The 17,438-nt window shown below is 31.4% G+C and overlaps 2 protein-coding genes across 2 annotated transcripts; one reads left to right on the top strand and one right to left on the bottom strand.

Annotated features, from left to right (window-relative positions):
• Nucleotides 1–3,076: 3,076 nt before the first annotated feature.
• LOC125076896 (eukaryotic translation initiation factor 3 subunit H) lies at nucleotides 3,077–6,254 on the bottom strand. The gene is made up of 5 exons (XM_047688626.1): nucleotides 6,104–6,254; nucleotides 5,180–5,397; nucleotides 4,773–4,932; nucleotides 4,404–4,608; nucleotides 3,077–3,503 (listed from the first exon to the last, which is right to left on the bottom strand). The coding sequence occupies exons 1-5, from the start codon at nucleotides 6,179–6,181 to the stop codon at nucleotides 3,151–3,153; spliced, it is 1,014 nt and encodes a 337-aa protein (XP_047544582.1). The 5' UTR covers nucleotides 6,182–6,254; the 3' UTR covers nucleotides 3,077–3,150.
• A 120-nt stretch (nucleotides 6,255–6,374) lies between these two features.
• Nucleotides 6,375–15,438, top strand: LOC125076967 (alsin). Its single transcript, XM_047688723.1, has 9 exons — nucleotides 6,375–9,683; nucleotides 9,762–10,093; nucleotides 10,164–10,378; nucleotides 10,467–10,803; nucleotides 11,054–11,313; nucleotides 12,000–12,176; nucleotides 13,109–13,293; nucleotides 13,762–13,925; nucleotides 14,231–15,438. The coding sequence occupies exons 1-9, from the start codon at nucleotides 6,611–6,613 to the stop codon at nucleotides 14,276–14,278; spliced, it is 4,791 nt and encodes a 1,596-aa protein (XP_047544679.1). The 5' UTR covers nucleotides 6,375–6,610; the 3' UTR covers nucleotides 14,279–15,438.
• The last annotated feature ends 2,000 nt before the right edge of the window (nucleotides 15,439–17,438 follow it).

The following is a 17,438-nucleotide window of genomic DNA, read 5'->3' on the forward strand; positions in this document are numbered from 1 at the left end:
TACCATTAAATGCTACAATTATACCCAGTTAATATCTCATAGTACTTTTTGACATTTCACGATTGCGTTCTGCCGTCTGCGGTGAGTTTCGAGTTTTTTTTTTTTCAAGAATAGTCCCCAAACCGCAGCTATCTTATCTGTCTATCGACGGTCCGCCTTTTATTTTAAATCACGGCAAAAACTTAAATCGAACATATCGAGTGTGACATCTGTAACGAATCAAGAATAATGCTTTGGCTTAATCTTCTATTTCAAGCCTTAAGTGTAGAAGAACTAAAATTGCTAATTCCTATTTTTATTTACTAATGAAAACCATACTATTTTTTACAAAACTCTAAAAGTGTAAAAATTCATTAATCTTATTCGTATTTTGCAAATTGTTTGAATAATTGGTTGGATATATCACCTGATATATCAAACGTTTCTATAACTTAAAGTATCATTTTATAGTTATCAATATTTGATCGGAATTAAATTAAATTACAGGTATTGATTTTATAACTTTATGAATTTAACTTTACAAATATAGTCGTGTTATTTAAGAATAAGCCCCGTTAAATAATTATATAATTTGCGACATAAAACAAACCACAGCATAAATGCTAAAGAAGTGGTTTAAATTACAGCTATTGTAAAAATTAAGAAGTGTACCTACGTCATCAAACCATGCCATGTACCTAATAAATAATATATAAAACATAAAGTTGTTTCCTTTTTGTTGCATATATCACGTTTTGAATAGAGATGCGTTTGTCTGTATAATAAACATATACATATAAACTAAAGTATAAAGACTTCATTATCATTCCTTCTTTTAAAAGAAAGACATACATGATTTTTAACATATAAATAGAGTAACCGTTCCGCATGTGCTCACACACGTTTAATTTTTATTTTTGTTTATAAAGGGAGGAATAGAAATGCTTATTACAATTGCCTCATTAGTCTAATATTAAAGTAGAAATCTAGAAGTCAGTGTGCCTCGAAAGCACATAAAGCCATTGGTTCTGCGCCTGATGCTCTCCTCGAGTCCGATTACCGTCCAGGTAAAAAGGTAATGAAGGAAGAGAGAGTGCACTTATGTACCAGTACACATTATTTTAAATCATTTGTATTTGCTAAGGGTCAACTTCGGTCAGCAGGACGTTTACCAACGATAACTAAGAATAAAAAATAAATCTGCAAAGTAAATTTAAAGACATAAAGTCAGTTGGAATTAAGTTGGAATAGGTAAAAACGCAAGATGGAGTCCTAAAATTATACCCAAATTAGACATATTCACGTAACGCATAATCTTTGCGGTTTCTTCATAATTGCGGTTCATAGTGATTATTATCAAGTTTTCAAATTGGTCACGAAAGTCACCTGGACCTTCAGACATCTTATTTCCTTTCTTTGATAGCTTTATTAAATGAAAATTGTCTCATAAATAATACATATTAAGGTCGGACGTAGTCACGTCACACGCAATATTAATACTTATTTAAATGTTAAGCGTGCATGTTATTTAGTGATTGATTATAAATATCGATTTTTAATTAAAACTAGTTTGAATAACGTATATTTAGAAACAAAATGGATTATAAACGAATAACGACCATAATCTAGTGAGCTTATTAATTTAATGCTATTCTGAAATTGCTATTTAACTTTTATAGGCGCAATGTAAAAAAATATCGTAACAACTTTTACAGAAAGGTACCGTGGTGTATTGAACACATCTGCGTCCTCCCATAAAGGGTGCAGACCTGATATTATGTTGTGTGATTGCGTAAGCAATTTGTAGATATGCAATAGCAACAATGACGGTTGATTTGCTGGCATTTATTGAAGAGTTCCGTCGCCTGTCTTTGAAACTCATCATCATATATTTATTAAATTTAAATTTAACTATTTCGTAACAAACCTTTTCAAACAAAAAACAACAAAAATATGCAAATCCGGCATATGAACGAACTTAGATAAAATGTATGACCCTTGTACAAAGTAGGCTTAGTACTTTCTTATATGAAATATTAGAATTAAATTCAAATCAAAAATTACTTTGATGATTTTTGAACTTGTATCAGGGCTGTTAAAAATAAAGGTTATTTAATTTTTTATACTAAAAAAATGTAAATTCATGTTACGCATAATAACATTTATAATAATTTACATGTCAATTCAATGTCATATTAAAATATTCTGCACGTTCAACCATAAACGATATTCATATAATACAATTTTTATAAGTATTAAAAGGTCAGAAAATTGCGTAATTTAGGAGTAGGACAAATTGCCCTCAATTATACAGGGGCGGCATCGAACTTGGCCGGGATAAAGCAATTTGAGGTAATCAAGGGACAATCCACCATCGCCATTAACTTTGTCGGCACTAGCTCTGTAACGCTTACCCGGAAAGAACATTGTGGGGCTATGTTATAAAGATAAAATTAGCCTAATTAAGCAATTATGTAATACTACAGATGCAGTAAACAAGAAAAAGGTTTATTTCCTCTCTTATTTAATGAGACGTATGATAATGTAAGGCTTACCTAAGAAATTTTGCAATTTATTAAGGATGCGAGAATAGGAACTCAATATTAACCTTCCATTGAGATATTGTAGGCTTTATACAATACTTAAATTTTGTTGAAAATTGAATTAAACTGTTGACGTTAAAAATATATCTGGGAAACTAAATAAAGCTCGCACCTTTTTAAAAACACTACTATCTTGAATTCATTATTTTTAAAATACTTTATTACTGAAATATATTATCATAAAAATAGCATATTGAGAAATAGTTTTACAATTATTGTACTATTAAGTTTTATTTTATGTAATATGTGTGCTTAGAATTGAACTTACTTGTACGTGTTGATACTATGTGGGATTTATATGGTTGAACTTATGAATTGATATAGGCTTTATTTATTTTTTATTATAACTTGATTTTTTAAAAGTTGTTAATGATATGCTAACTTTTTATCATGTACATAATATAAACAACGAAAAACTAAATTGAAACTCAAAATATACTTTATTAAACGGCAACACTATATTGATATTTTATTAAAAAATATATAAAAACACATTTAATTTTGATATAGGTTTAATAAAAACCGAAAATTTACACAGTTCACAATTTAATACAAATCAAAACATAATCTAATTGTTCTGTTTCGCTTCCTTAGCATTCTGGAGTGCTTGAGTCAGATACAACTTAGCCAGACTCTGAGAACAGAACTGACTTATATGTGCACTGTATGTGTTAATTTGACCAGCCACAATCATAGGATTTAGCCTTGGTGGAACTGTGTGCGGCTTGAACAGTTTATTGACATCTTCCTCTGGTAGCGGTGCCTCGTCCTTGGCAGCACGAGCAGCATTCTCTTGAGCCCGCTTAAGCAACCAACGGTGCTTGTCTTGCTGTTGGCGGACTACTAACTGCTGGTAGCGGTTGAATTTAATGGCTTCCTGGTTTAATTCATCAACACGTTCCATCAAACTCCTTAATTGACCTGTAAACAAATAGCACAAATATCATACATAACTTTTTCAAAATTAGTTAATATAAAGCTGGTGCGGTTTTAGTGCAGGTTTTAATTTTTAAAATAACCAAATATTAAGTATTGTCGTGTTCTGATTTGAATTGTGAGCCAGTCTTTGTACAGGGACAAGGTACATCACATGTTAGATGCCATGATTCGCATAGTGCATTCATGTACACACAAATTATTTAAATAATTTAGATGATTATTTTGAGATTAAGCAAAAACAATCCCAGTTAGTAATAAATTTTCGAGAATCATCAAATCAACATATTTTATCCACAGGAAATTGTTGGGCGTCTCATCATAATGAAGCTACTCAGGAAACATTAGCTTGATAGTAATCAAGTGCAAAAATAGACTATGGACCCTGAACTATATTATTGTTGTTTATACGAAATTGAATGCATGCAGTCTATTTAGTTTCATCAAAACCCTAGCCGTTGTCAATGACAATGATGACAATTTGTCATCGACTTACATTACTAAAGATAAGATTGTCACTTTTAGTACTCATATGTGTCTGAGTGAAATTACAAGATAAGTGGTCTCAGTTAAATATTTATTCAATACAAATGTAGACTTTTAAGCAAGTATACTTTTTTTTACTTCTTACTTAGGCTTAAAAACAAAAATTTTAAATTTAGATAAAAATCGTAATAGATACAGCAATAAAATATTAAAATAATTGTAGGATTATTTGACTTTGAGTTGAGCATGCATGTACTTATGGCAAAGCAAATATGTAAACAACAGATAAGTAAAATTAACAATGCATACAAATAAAATTGAATGCCAATTATTTTTAAACTTTCATAGAAATTTAGGAAAAAGGTATATATAGTATAAAATAGGGCAAAAATATATTACCTTCAAGCACTGATGCAGTTCCCAGATCCAAGAACTTGGAACCTTCCTCCTCAGGAATCATCTCAGAGAGCTCTGACATCATAATGTTTGTCAGAGGTGAGTTGCGAATTACTATTGGCACCTCAATAAACAGGCTCTCGTAACCAATCTTTAAGTTACGTAATGCTTCTGGTGTGTAATCTCTCTCCTTGTACATTGCTATAGCCTTGAAACATAGAAGTTAATATTATTATATAATTTCAGTAAAAACACTAAAGAAATGTAAGCATATAATTTAGATTTTTATATAAAAAATGATACTTTCAAACCTTCAAATTATAATGACAAAAACATTTGTATCTATTACTTTATTTGAAATTGTATACTTACTTGCGGAGTCAGACGGTAAGCTTTTAAAGTCAAGAATCCTCTAGCTGACTTCTTGGTGTCGTAGATAACGACAACACTCTCCTCAATCGATGTCTGATAGTGGTACTGTGACTCCAATAGAGATTGGCTTAAAAAGTTGCCCACATCTGCACTCTGGTACCTAAAATTGAGATTAATATTCATTTATTAATTCTATATACAAAAACAGCCCAGTGACATATACAATTTTTAAATAATTTACTATTTAATTTACACATTTACATAATTGTGCTTCAGTATTTTATGCGAAATGTTCTGTAAAATGTACTATAATTACACTTTATTATTATAAATTGAAGTTTTATGCTGATCCTATATGATATTTGCAAAATTATAATTTTATACCTTGTAATTTATTTGATACTTACCAGCCCACATGAAAATGATCAACATTGACACGACGGAGTCTCCGCATCATATCCAGCTGATATTCTTCCTCGTCCATTGTATCATCATGTTTTGGGAATGGAAAGCAGTTGGTGATCTCTAAGCGGTTTTCCACTACTAACCCTAGAAGAGCCCCTTGGGCCACTTCCATGTTACTATATGACTCCTCATGACAGTGCTTCACTATCTTCATCACTGCCTTTAATAACAGAATTCAAATAAATATTTTTTTAAGAATATTACATTTTGCTTTGGAAGCAAGTGTTCTAGCTGAAATACAATTGTACTGAAATTTATATCCATTAATAAGTATGCTTCTCTTGAAAATGATAGTGTAATGATTTTAAGATTTTTAGGGTTGATTTGATAATGTGACTGCTCAATCATTTTATGAATTTAATGAACAGAAAGTTAAATATTTATGAGCATATTTTTAACTATTACTTTTGAATATAAAAAGAGTTAAAATATATTTAAAACAATATCTGAAATATCATCACAAAACTTTTTTAAGCAAAACATCACACACCCATAACTGTTAATAAAGGTCAATCAACCGTTGAAACATAACAAACATATAACTTCGAATAGTAGAAAGTGAGGTGAGCATCTCAAAACAGTTCATGAGTCATGTCTCCACAGGTAAATAAACGAATTTGGGGTACATTATAACCTATACAAAAAGACGATCGATATTTTAATGAATATATGAATCCATACAATAATTATAGTATCACATGATTACGTTAATAAAAAACCATTATTTCTTAATAAAGGAACTGGTGTAACATCTTAGAATAAGCCAAATTTATAGCTAACATGACGCGTCAACAGATTTAAATGAATGCTTTGTGAAGTAAATATGTTCATTATTTCACTACACACAGTAAAATCTTATCATTTACCAATCCATCGCACTGCACATAAGTAATCGCAGCTTCATTTTCTGGAACGCGTCTAGAAGCTCCACCGCGACTCGCCATTTTTTAGGAGAAAAAGGCGAATTGAACACTTGTGCAGCACGAGCTTGACAGCTCTACTTTATAAATAATTTCTGCTTTGAATACAGATTATTTCAGACATTCGAATACTCGTCCAACCATTTACAAAATGACATATAAAAACATGATGATTACTTCTGACAATTTAAATCAGCTGTCAAACTTCTAACGTCAACCCATTCCTAGTATTCGAAGTTAATCATTACCAATTTTGCATAATAAATAAAATATTATTATCAAACGTTTTCCTGAATCAATTTGTGTTTCATATATCAATAATACAATAGTGATCTTGTATAAATGTCACTTCATTATGAACATCACATTTGTTGTGAGAAAATAAATAATCGCCTTAATTGGTCATAATGATCCGCCTAGTTTCAGTCAAAGGAAGGAGAAAGTGTTCATAAAATGAGTCAACATAAGTTCTGGAGAGGTATAACAACATTAAATATACCCTCTTTGCAACAGGTACCTGATAAGATTGTTAAACTTTGTTCTTTGGACACAGATTTCATTGTTCTTGGAAGTGACCATGGCCTTTATTATTGCACTGTTTTGGAAGAAAATTTAAGTTTTAAAAAAATTAGCGGTATATCAGCCATAGACATATCGTACCACAATGATATCTTATATATTATTGATGTACATGGACGCCTCTACAAAACAAATTCTTGTTTTAAAAACAAAGAAGAAATTGTTGTTAAAGAGGAATCAAAGTGTTGCCCTCATGGCTTTAAAAGTACTAGTTTTAAAGTAAAATTTAGAAATGTAGTGACAAGTGATTTTGGGCAACTATTTATTAGCAGTGATGGACATCTCTGGGGCTCTGGTGTAATGCCTCAAATAGCATTAGAAACTAATAGTATTAAGAAAGTCCCATTCTTTGAGGGAAGGACAGTATACAGTGCTTCTGTAGGTCAAGATTTTGCTGCTGTGATAGCAAGAAAAAATGTTAGAAACTCTGGCAATTGTGATACAGATAGTGAAAATGATGATGAAGAAGTGTTTGCATCTAATTGCTCACAGTGTCAAACAATTATAGGGCTGGCTTCACCTGCCTCAGTTCCTTCTTTATCTGAAACTTGTCCCCTTGGAGTTCACATAAGTAAGTCTAGTGAAGATTCGAGTAGCACGACCGCTCCTCAGACTGATGTTCATGTTGATGCTCAAAGTCTTACAGAAGATTCAAGTCCTTCTTCTGAAGAGTCCAAAGTCGAAAAACCTGATGCCATACAATATGTAAATAATAATTTAGATACAGATAATGAAGTACAATTAGAAAATGTTGAAGATGATGATGATAGAGAAAATACTGAGAATGATCATAATAATACAGAAAAAATAAATAATATATTTATTAATACTGATGCAGCAAGACAGTTTTTAAGTAGACAACTGTCTTGGGTATCGGCAGGGGAAGATTATTTAGTAGAATATACAGAGAAACCTACAAGAATAATTAAAGAAAATGTTTCCAATCTTACAAATTTTGTTTATGAAGGTGTTAAAACAGTTGGTGACAAAGTAGCTACTTTATCTAGACATGTAAGTGGTAGTAGTGACAACAATGAAACAGTTGAAATTTTGAACCGTAACTTCAATGAAGAAGTAAATTCACTTATGTACAGTTGCATTTCGAACAAATTTGAAGATCTTCAATTTTCAACAAGTACAATTAGTAGTGAAAAAGAGTTTGAGACAGCTAGAAAGAATGAGAATCTCAAAAACATGTCAAAACTTGGTAAAAATATATTAGCAACTGAGCTGTGGACTTGGGGCGACATATCACATGGACAATTAGGTATAGGTGATACTGTAAAGAGAATCAAACCAATGATAGTTATGAGTTTATCCGGTTTTGGCTTGCAAAAGGTATCTTGTGGTAAATGGCATTGCAGTGCATTAACTTTAGATGGCAGACTTTTTATGTGGGGCTACAATCATTTCAATCAAGTTAGCTTTGATACAAGAGAAGATAAAAGTAGTCCTAAACAATTTACAGAGAATTCTGATAGTGACCGTATCAGAGACATGATAGCTACTGATAACCACACCCTTGCCTACACACACAATGAAAACATTTTCTATATGGGTAAACATCTAGATGGATTTACTGACAGTGTTGTAAATTTAAATAAGAAAAATGATGAAATTTCTAATGAAAAGGATAAAAATTGTCAAAGCAATGTCAATGAAACTCAAAGTCTTGGCAATAAAGCCGAAAATTTGTGCTATCATTGGAGGGTACTGTCTTCTGGCAACATTAGTTACTGTTCTGTAGAAAAATCCACAATATGCCCAGAATTTCAAAACTTGTCTATTGCTCAAAGATATCTAGAAGAAATGCTTTTAATATATCATTCACTAGTAAAGCCTTTTCTCAAAAAGAGCAAAGCAATAACTACACATTCCAATGTATATGAAACAGTTTGTGATATGTTTAGTGACATATTAAATATAACTGCTTTGAATGTTCTATCAACTTGGCAATATGCTGAGAAGCACATAAACGAATGTGATATTTCATTAATAAAAAATTTAGAAGAATTTATTTATTTATATAGAAAGTATTATATAAGTATAAGCAATTTAATTGTTATTGGTGGTTTCGCTCATATTAACAATATTGTTGATGTTCCATCAAGTATTTATAATTTATTTAGTGATCAATTACCTACGAATAAGCAGAAAAATAATAAAAAGACATTGGAAGCTGTTGTTTCCTTAGCATTTGTGCAACCATTGACAAGATTAAGCTCTTACAAATGTATATCGCAGTCACTATTACGTCATAAAACAAAAAGAAAAAAAGCCGAACACAGAGCGATTGTAGAGGAAAAAATAGCCAAAGTTGTTTCATCATTAGATATTCTAATAGAAGACCAAGACAAGAAAAGAAAAGAAGCCGATGTGACTAAATTATTTTGGGAAACTATTGGAAAAAGTTTAGATTTGTATAGAATGCCTGAGAGACGATTGATCAGGGAATCGAAATCACGCCCTTTAAATTTAGTGAATCCCGGGCGATTCAGCAGCCATTGGTTCATTCTATTTAATGATTTATTCGTCCATGTAAGCGGAAGTACACCAAACGTCCATCCATTAGAAACGTTATGGGTTGAAGCCGTCCCAAACAGTGACTCCTTACAAAATGCATTACAGCTTACAACTCCAGAAGAAACAATATGTGTTACTACTACTTCTGAAGAAGAAAAAACCGAATGGTTACATTCAATAAATTCATCGATTCGAACTGTTTTAAATAAAGAAACAACATTCAAACCTCCAGCTATCAGGACAGCCAGTTATACATTTTCTAATAAGGCAGCATTTTACAAAGATGCCAAATACAATGGACGATGGCTAGATGGTAAAATTCATGGTAGTGGTAAAATTGAATGGCCAGATGGCAAGTTTTACGTTGGACAGTTTCAAATGAATGCTCTATGTGGTCACGGAAAAATGGAAATCCCTGGAGTAGGTAATACAAACTTTTCAATCGATTTATTATCCTTACATATAGTTCTATGAGTTAAGAAATGTTTTTTTTTTGTTTTAGGAATTTATGAAGGTCAATGGAAAGACAATCTGCAAAATGGTTATGGTGTTCTGAAATATACATCTGGTGATATTTACGAGGGATACTTTAAAGATGGTCAACCTCATGGTCATGGAATTAAAAAACAGGGTGATTTTACTACATCTACAGCTACAATATACACTGGGGAATGGGTCGTCGGCGTCAGACATGGCTACGGCGTCATGGACGATATTGGTAAAGGAGAAAAATACCTTGGTAATTGGAGCGACAACAAAAAACATGGCTGTGGTCTTATTGTGACCTTGGATGGAATTTACTATGAAGGATTATTTACGCAGGATATATTGACAGTACGTTTTATCATTTTTAACTGTGTAGTTTTCATTTATTATTATATCTAATTATGTTGATTCTTCGCAGGGTCACGGAGTTATGGTTTTCGAAGATGGAACTCATTATGAGGGCGAGTTCAGATCAGCCGGCGTATTTTCAGGAAAGGGTGTGTTGACCTTCTCAAGTGGCGATAAAATTGAAGGCTCTCTCAGCGGAGCTTGGACAGAAGGTGTGAAAATATCAAATGGAGTCATGCATCTAAATGTGTCCAATCCTGTTCTTCCAGATAATTCAAAACCGAAGTAAGTATTAAATTCGTTTAATATTTGGGCTTATACATTTAATGTTGATGAAATAATCGTTATATTGTATTGTATTTCTTCATTTTAGCTCATTTGGCAAACTAAGTGTAGTACCAAACCAGAAATGGAACGCAATATTTCGACAATGTTTTCAATGCATGGGTGTATCTGAAACCGTTCTAACTCCAAACGGTAATCATTTATCGAATGGTACGTCCGCTGTAACAGATAACGTGAAAATATGGCAAAATGTCGCGGTTGCCATATCTTGTTCTCATAAAGAGAAACATTCCAATCTTTCTGCAAAAAAATCTAAAGGGTCCGATTTGGAAAAGTCAGTTGATTGCTTAGAAGTGATACCGCAGTTTGGCCAGAAAACACTGGCTTTGAACGATTACACGGAATTAAAACAATATTTATATAATGTAAGTATGTTATCTTGACAAAATATTAAGATATAAAACCAATTTCATTATCTTTTAGGTCATTGACGAGTCGTTAAGTTTTATGAAGCAAATATTAAAATTTACAGAGATATACTTTATTTATTACAATAGAATAATTTCCAATTTTAATTAAAAGAGAATAATTAATACTTCATTATTATTTTTTTACCTTACATTTCAATGCAGTAAAAATAAAATAAAGTGAAAAAACTATTTTTGTCAATTCCAGGCTTGTGAATCCGCACATCATCCTTTAGGACAACTCGTCTTAAGTCTAACTAACGCCTTTAACACAACGTACGGTGGTGTCCGCGTTCATCCACTTCTGTTGAGTCATGCTGTCAAAGAACTGAAAAGTATTACTTCAAGACTTTACCAAGTTGTTCGACTTTTGTTCCCAGCGTTACCATCAGAAGGCACAGATATTGTGTTGCCTTATAAGACTAAGGAGGATCCAGACGATAATGAAGAAAGCAATCCGATAGATGGGTAATTTCATAATTACTTACTAGACTTAATGAGGTTCTCCGTATGACCCATATGTATTTTAAAGTGGTTAGGTTAGGAGATAGACAATGAAACGCTTCAATAACAAACAGCATATGACTACCGATAGTTATCCTGTCTATGTATTGTTTTCCATCCTATAATATTCCATTTGCTTGGTGATATGGCTTTGTGCAAGCCCGTCTGAGTAGGTACAACACTCATTAGATATTCTACCGCCAAACAGCAGTACTACATATTGTTGTGTTCCGGTTTGAAGGTTGAATGAGCCAGTGTAACTACAGGAACAAGGGACATCTTAATTCCCAAGTTTGTATGAGCGATGCAAAGAATTGTTAATATTTCTTACAGCGCCATTGTCTATGGGCGGTGGTGACCACTTACCATGGTTCATTTGCCCGTCCGCCGACCTAAACCATAAAAATAATAATATTAATATGGCATTATATTTTAACGCCACGTTCGTTTTTCTTAAAAAAATATAGATTGTTTAAAACAATGATATTTTCTTGATGTATATGTAATCGAATGGCTCGCGTGACGTCGTTGAATATTTGAAAAAATTACATGTTCGATGAAAAATTATAAATACCAATCGGACCCATTTTTAGACTTAATAAAACCTCTTAATATTCTTAAACTCTGTCCTTTATATTGTGAATTTTCAGTGAGGTAGTATCAGCAGCATCACTATTGCAGCCGACATTATTGCCTAGAGTACATCCGGCTTTGTTCGTGCTGTACGCCTTGCACAACAAACGAGAGGACGATCTGTACTGGAGGAGACTCCTCAAATGGAACAAACAGCCTGACATAACACTTATGGCTTTCCTAGGAATTGATCAGTAAGTTGAGATGAACATAAATTATTACTTATTTAGGTTAAATGATGTAAGAACTCTCTCAAATTCATAATGACTAGAAACATCTATGATCTAAGGTATACCCTTCTACTTGAAGTAGAATATTATAATTTAAAGTACAAGGTTTATCTAACTATAAAATTAAATTGTTAAATTAGCTATTTGACTGGTTTTTAAAATCCATTTTATATTATTTAGTAGAGGTTAAGGAACCCAGTAAAAGTTGTTTTTTTTTTTTTAAATTCTAATACAGATTTGCTGAAAAATATCAAATTAAAAATTCCATATTTATATAGTGCGCGAAAACGCTACTTTGACAATATGGCACTGCAATGAGGTCGGTGACGTCACTTGCTTGTATTGTAATCAGTGGCACATATAATCCACGTACAGGAGGCAAACGAGGTTAACAAGCAAGTGACGTCATCATAAGCCCGACCAATCAGGAGCGTTTTGTGTCACTTGACTAACGTTTAAAAAAATGCATTTTTAATTATGGATTTTTGAATAAATTAATCGATATTTTCAACTTTCGTTAATAAATGACCATTTTTATACTCATAATATATACCGATTACAATAATTGACACTTTATTTTTCGCATTGTCAAATAGCCTATTGTGAAGCTGCCTTGCATTAGTAGAACTAAAAGCAACCGGAAAATTATTTTACTCCGTATTAATGCTAGTTATTATTTCGATATAATGTGTGTCAATTTATATCCGAGTAAACGGATAAAAGATGTTAAACTTTCACAAAACTAACTAAAGCCAAATATTGCTTTAACTATTTAAAGCTGTTTTTTCACTGACAAGCGAAGAAATAATTGCTTACAGTTTCCTTTTATTTGTTGAGCTTTCATAATATTTCATTACATTAGTTACTAATGAAGTAATCTTTGGTGTTGTTTATAGAAAATTTTGGGCAACCAACCAGAACCATCAATCTTCCCCACCTTTCTCCCCTATGAAAGAACAACTGTTCAATGAAGCCGTGGAAACCCTCCAGCAATTGAAGACCACCTTTTCCCCCATAGAAAAACTCCTCGTCATACGAAGTACTTTCCAAAAAATGACGACGGCCGTGCAACAGGAATTAGGTAAATGTTGATATATCTACTTTTTCAAATTTAAATTTTTACTTTATTAGTTGTAATCAATATGAAGTAATATAGAATAATATAAGCAAGGCCGGCTTAGGGAAGGGATCATACTAATGATGTTAATTCTCAATGTACTCGAAAGATTTTTTATCGCGCTACGCGCTAGGCTGTAGTTATTGCCGTCCTGCCATGAGGGCGTCGCGTCCGTGGACCCGGTACGCCACACCCTGGCTGGTTAAGCCACGTAACGGCTCCGGCGACAATTATCGGCGTAGACCTCTATTTCGACGACGTTGCCGAGATTAATAAAAATCATACTCGGTAACGACAGGTGCTGAGAGTATATGGCCTCCTTCCGCGAAAACATGTCGCAGAAGGAGGTCCCAGAGCCGGTCGATCAATTATCAACAAACATATATGTGTATTAATGGTATTAATAAATTTATTATTTATCCATTTCACCAGGTCAGCATTATCTATGGAGTATGGACGAACTCTTTCCCGTCTTCCATTTTGTGGTCGTCCGAGCTCGCATTCTGCAACTCGGTTCCGAAATACACTTTGTTGAGGATTTCTTGGAACCTGGTATGCAGCACGGCGAGTTGGGACTCATGTTTACAACATTGAAGGTAGATTCGTTATATAACATTATATCATTTTATAAATATTACAAGCTATATTTTTTTCATTTGCTTGGTGGTAGGTCTTAGTCCGCCGGTCTGGATTATTAACATCTATGACCTACTCATCATTATTTCTACCGCCAAACAGTAATTCTTAGTATTTTTATATACCAGTTTAAAGTGTCAATATATATGGATAGTGGTGACCACATTTTATCAGGTGTTCCTTTTTCATCCATAAAAGAACATATTTCTACGTTTAAGTAGTGGATCACTTGTATTTATTAATTCATTTTGTTTCTCAATTACAGGCGTGTTACTTTCAAATTCTACAAGAGAAGATGTCTATCAACTCTTAGTATAATTATTATAAGTAAATCGAATAAAATATTGATCTCGCAATAAACGTAAAGTGCGCTTTAAGGCATGGAATTTCGCTAGATGATGCTATGTGTTCGTGTTTTTGTCGTTTTAAATGATAATATTCAATTTAAAAAAAAAAGTATTCAATATATAAAACTTAAATATATAAAGTGTTAGTAGTATTTGGTCCTACAGTTGTGTCGCAACTTGGTCTAACTATATTTTGATACTAATTGAATAGAATACACCAGAAACGACTCATTGATTTAGCGCATAGACAAGAATACATTTTTAATTAGATTGTCAATACGTTTCTACTCAAGGGATGAGATTTAAGATAATTAAAGTGACTCGAATCGACGGAGCGTATTGGAAGCGTCTAATGAGTCAATTTGTCAAACTGTCTATATGAAATAGTATTTGAAGATTATTTTATTAACGTGGACAATTATATAGATGCCATATTTTTTGTTAAATATATAACATGATATTTAGCAACATCCTTGTTATAATTAGATGTTTTGAAATAAATACTACGTTGGAAGTCACGCGAAACTACGCGGACCCAACATATGTATTTATGTGTATATATTTGAACAAACTTTAAAGAAAGAGCAATGCTTGACCCACCTTCGTATACTTTTCGATAGCAACTAATTATTTGTTATATTTTAATTAATAATGTTATTTATTGAATAACAAATCTTTGTTGGTCGGAACTTTTTAATTCCAAAAATAAAAGGAATTCTTGCAAACTCAATGAAATTTTATTAAAACCTAAATGAAAAAGATTTTCACATATTTGAAATGAAGACAACTTGTAAGTTTTGACGATAATTATGTACTTTTTAAAAGTCGATGTATTTTTTTTTAACTGACTAATCCTAAATAAAATAAATTGTATTTGCAAGGTAGTAGAACTTGCTACAATTATTCACATTTGTAGTAAAGTAACTACTTAAAGTTGTCCAAATTTAACCGATTCCTTCGTCAGTTAGGCGTGACGTGACACTGGCACGACCGTTGACCGTTGAGTAAAAATGCACAGGTAATATTGTATACATAAAAATGTGCCAAAGAAAAAACTCAAAAGTTAATTTGCTTTGAATTTGTTATAATAATTTAGATCAACTTCTTGTAACCAATTAAGCATAGATTACACAGATTAAAAATTTTAAATATTAGTTTTTTTTTTTCATTTAAATTATATATATTATTGATATATATAATTTATTTAATCGTTTGAATTTAATAGAAAAAATTTAAGTTATGTTTAGGTGAATAAATTTTATTTTTTTACAAGTTGATTTTATTACAAATTATTCCGTACATGAGGAAGCAATTTTTATTTTTGGGGCTTTAATTAATTTTAAGAAATAATAACTCGCCTAGCAGCTATCTTAATAGTTAAACTTAATAAAATAAAATTAGAGAAACATTAGTGTAAAAGGTAAAAAAGGTAATTCCATAAATATCAAATATATTTTTATCCCATTGGCAATATATATTTTAGTTTCCGAGAATCAATAAGCAATACATTCATCCAAAGTATAAGTACAAATATATAAAGAAACCATTAATGTTTCCTCATTATTATAACGTAGTTTTAGATATAATTATAAGTATTATATTTATTTAAAAAGAAAACCTTTTTTTAAGTAGCAACATGTTGTTATACACATAAGTACTTTTACCATATCATATTACAAGTGAAAAGAAAGATACATAATTATTTATTATATATTTCATGCTATTGTACTGTAGTATATAAATTTTAAAAATATTTATTTAATTTCAATAAACGTTTAGACAAAATTGTGTATGGTGTTTTAATTTAAACAATGTATTGTCCTAGTCAATGTGCCAAAGCCCAAAACCTAAGAGTTAATTTGACAGCTCAAATTGACATGTTTTTTTTTTCATTTGCTACTTACCAAGGAGCAGCCAAAACAGCCGCTACACATTTTTCATATTTTAATAACCTTTCCAGGGAAACAATTAATTAATAAAAATAATACACAAATTATTAATTAAGGCTATTTATTTCATTCCTATAAAATAACATACCAAATGTCTCTTTTGTACAACATCATATCAAAAATGTACACCACTATATAAATTTCGTCTCAGGTAAATGTTACCCATTACTCTTGATTCCTCATATTTCCTTGCTATTACACTTCATAAATATTACAGATAATTATCGTCCGCTTACCTGCCTAATCTCTGATAGGTAAAAAAATTCATAATACCATTATAGAGGTCTTGTCGTGTAACATAAATAACATTTAAACGATTAACAATATTAAAAGTACAGAAAGTTTTTTTTAAACATTTTCATAAATATAATTAAAATAGTAACTAATGCTAATTAGTTTTGTCAGAGTTAAAATGAAACCTGGATGGTTATCAGCTTTATATAAAGGAAGTACAATATACTTACATTTATTTAAAAATACACGACAAGTCCTTCATTGAATGCTGTACAATATATCTACAATATGCCAACACCTATTTATTGTAATAATTCATTGTTAAGTAATCAAATCTTACAAGTACAATGACAAATAAAACTGTTTAAACAAATATAATTTTTCAAACATATTGCACTGATTTGGTACTTAACAGTCACTTCTACAAAACAATGAAATATTGTCGTATGTCAAGCATATCGTTTTTAAAAAATATTTATATAAATAACAGACAAAAAAATCAGTTTAAAATTTATTTTAATACTATTTAAAATGTAAGTAGTGTTTGATATATCCAGTACTGTACAAGCACGTCAGCTATAAACTCACATACATACAATAGCCACCAAGAAATTTGACTGTCAACATAACAATATGTTCAGTTAAATGTTAATCTTCATTTTTCAATGATGTAATTTTATTGTATGTAAATAATTTTTATTGCTGACGCTACAACCATTAATAAGTTGGATCAATCTAACGAGGCAGTGACGTAGGTGGGTAGCTATTGTTAGTCAATGTGTAAAAATAAAAATCCAGCATTCACCCAAACATCTAAACCTAGAGGCAAGTAATATTTGGGAAACGATAATTTTCGTCGTGGAAACGTGAAAGATGGTACGAAACAGCACAATCTTACACTAAATAAATATATAATGTTCTCGTTATTTAGCCACTGCGTTCT

Source organism: Vanessa atalanta, chromosome 3 (genome assembly GCF_905147765.1).
Source record: "Vanessa atalanta chromosome 3, ilVanAtal1.2, whole genome shotgun sequence".
Classification (NCBI taxonomy): domain Eukaryota; kingdom Metazoa; phylum Arthropoda; class Insecta; order Lepidoptera; family Nymphalidae; genus Vanessa; species Vanessa atalanta.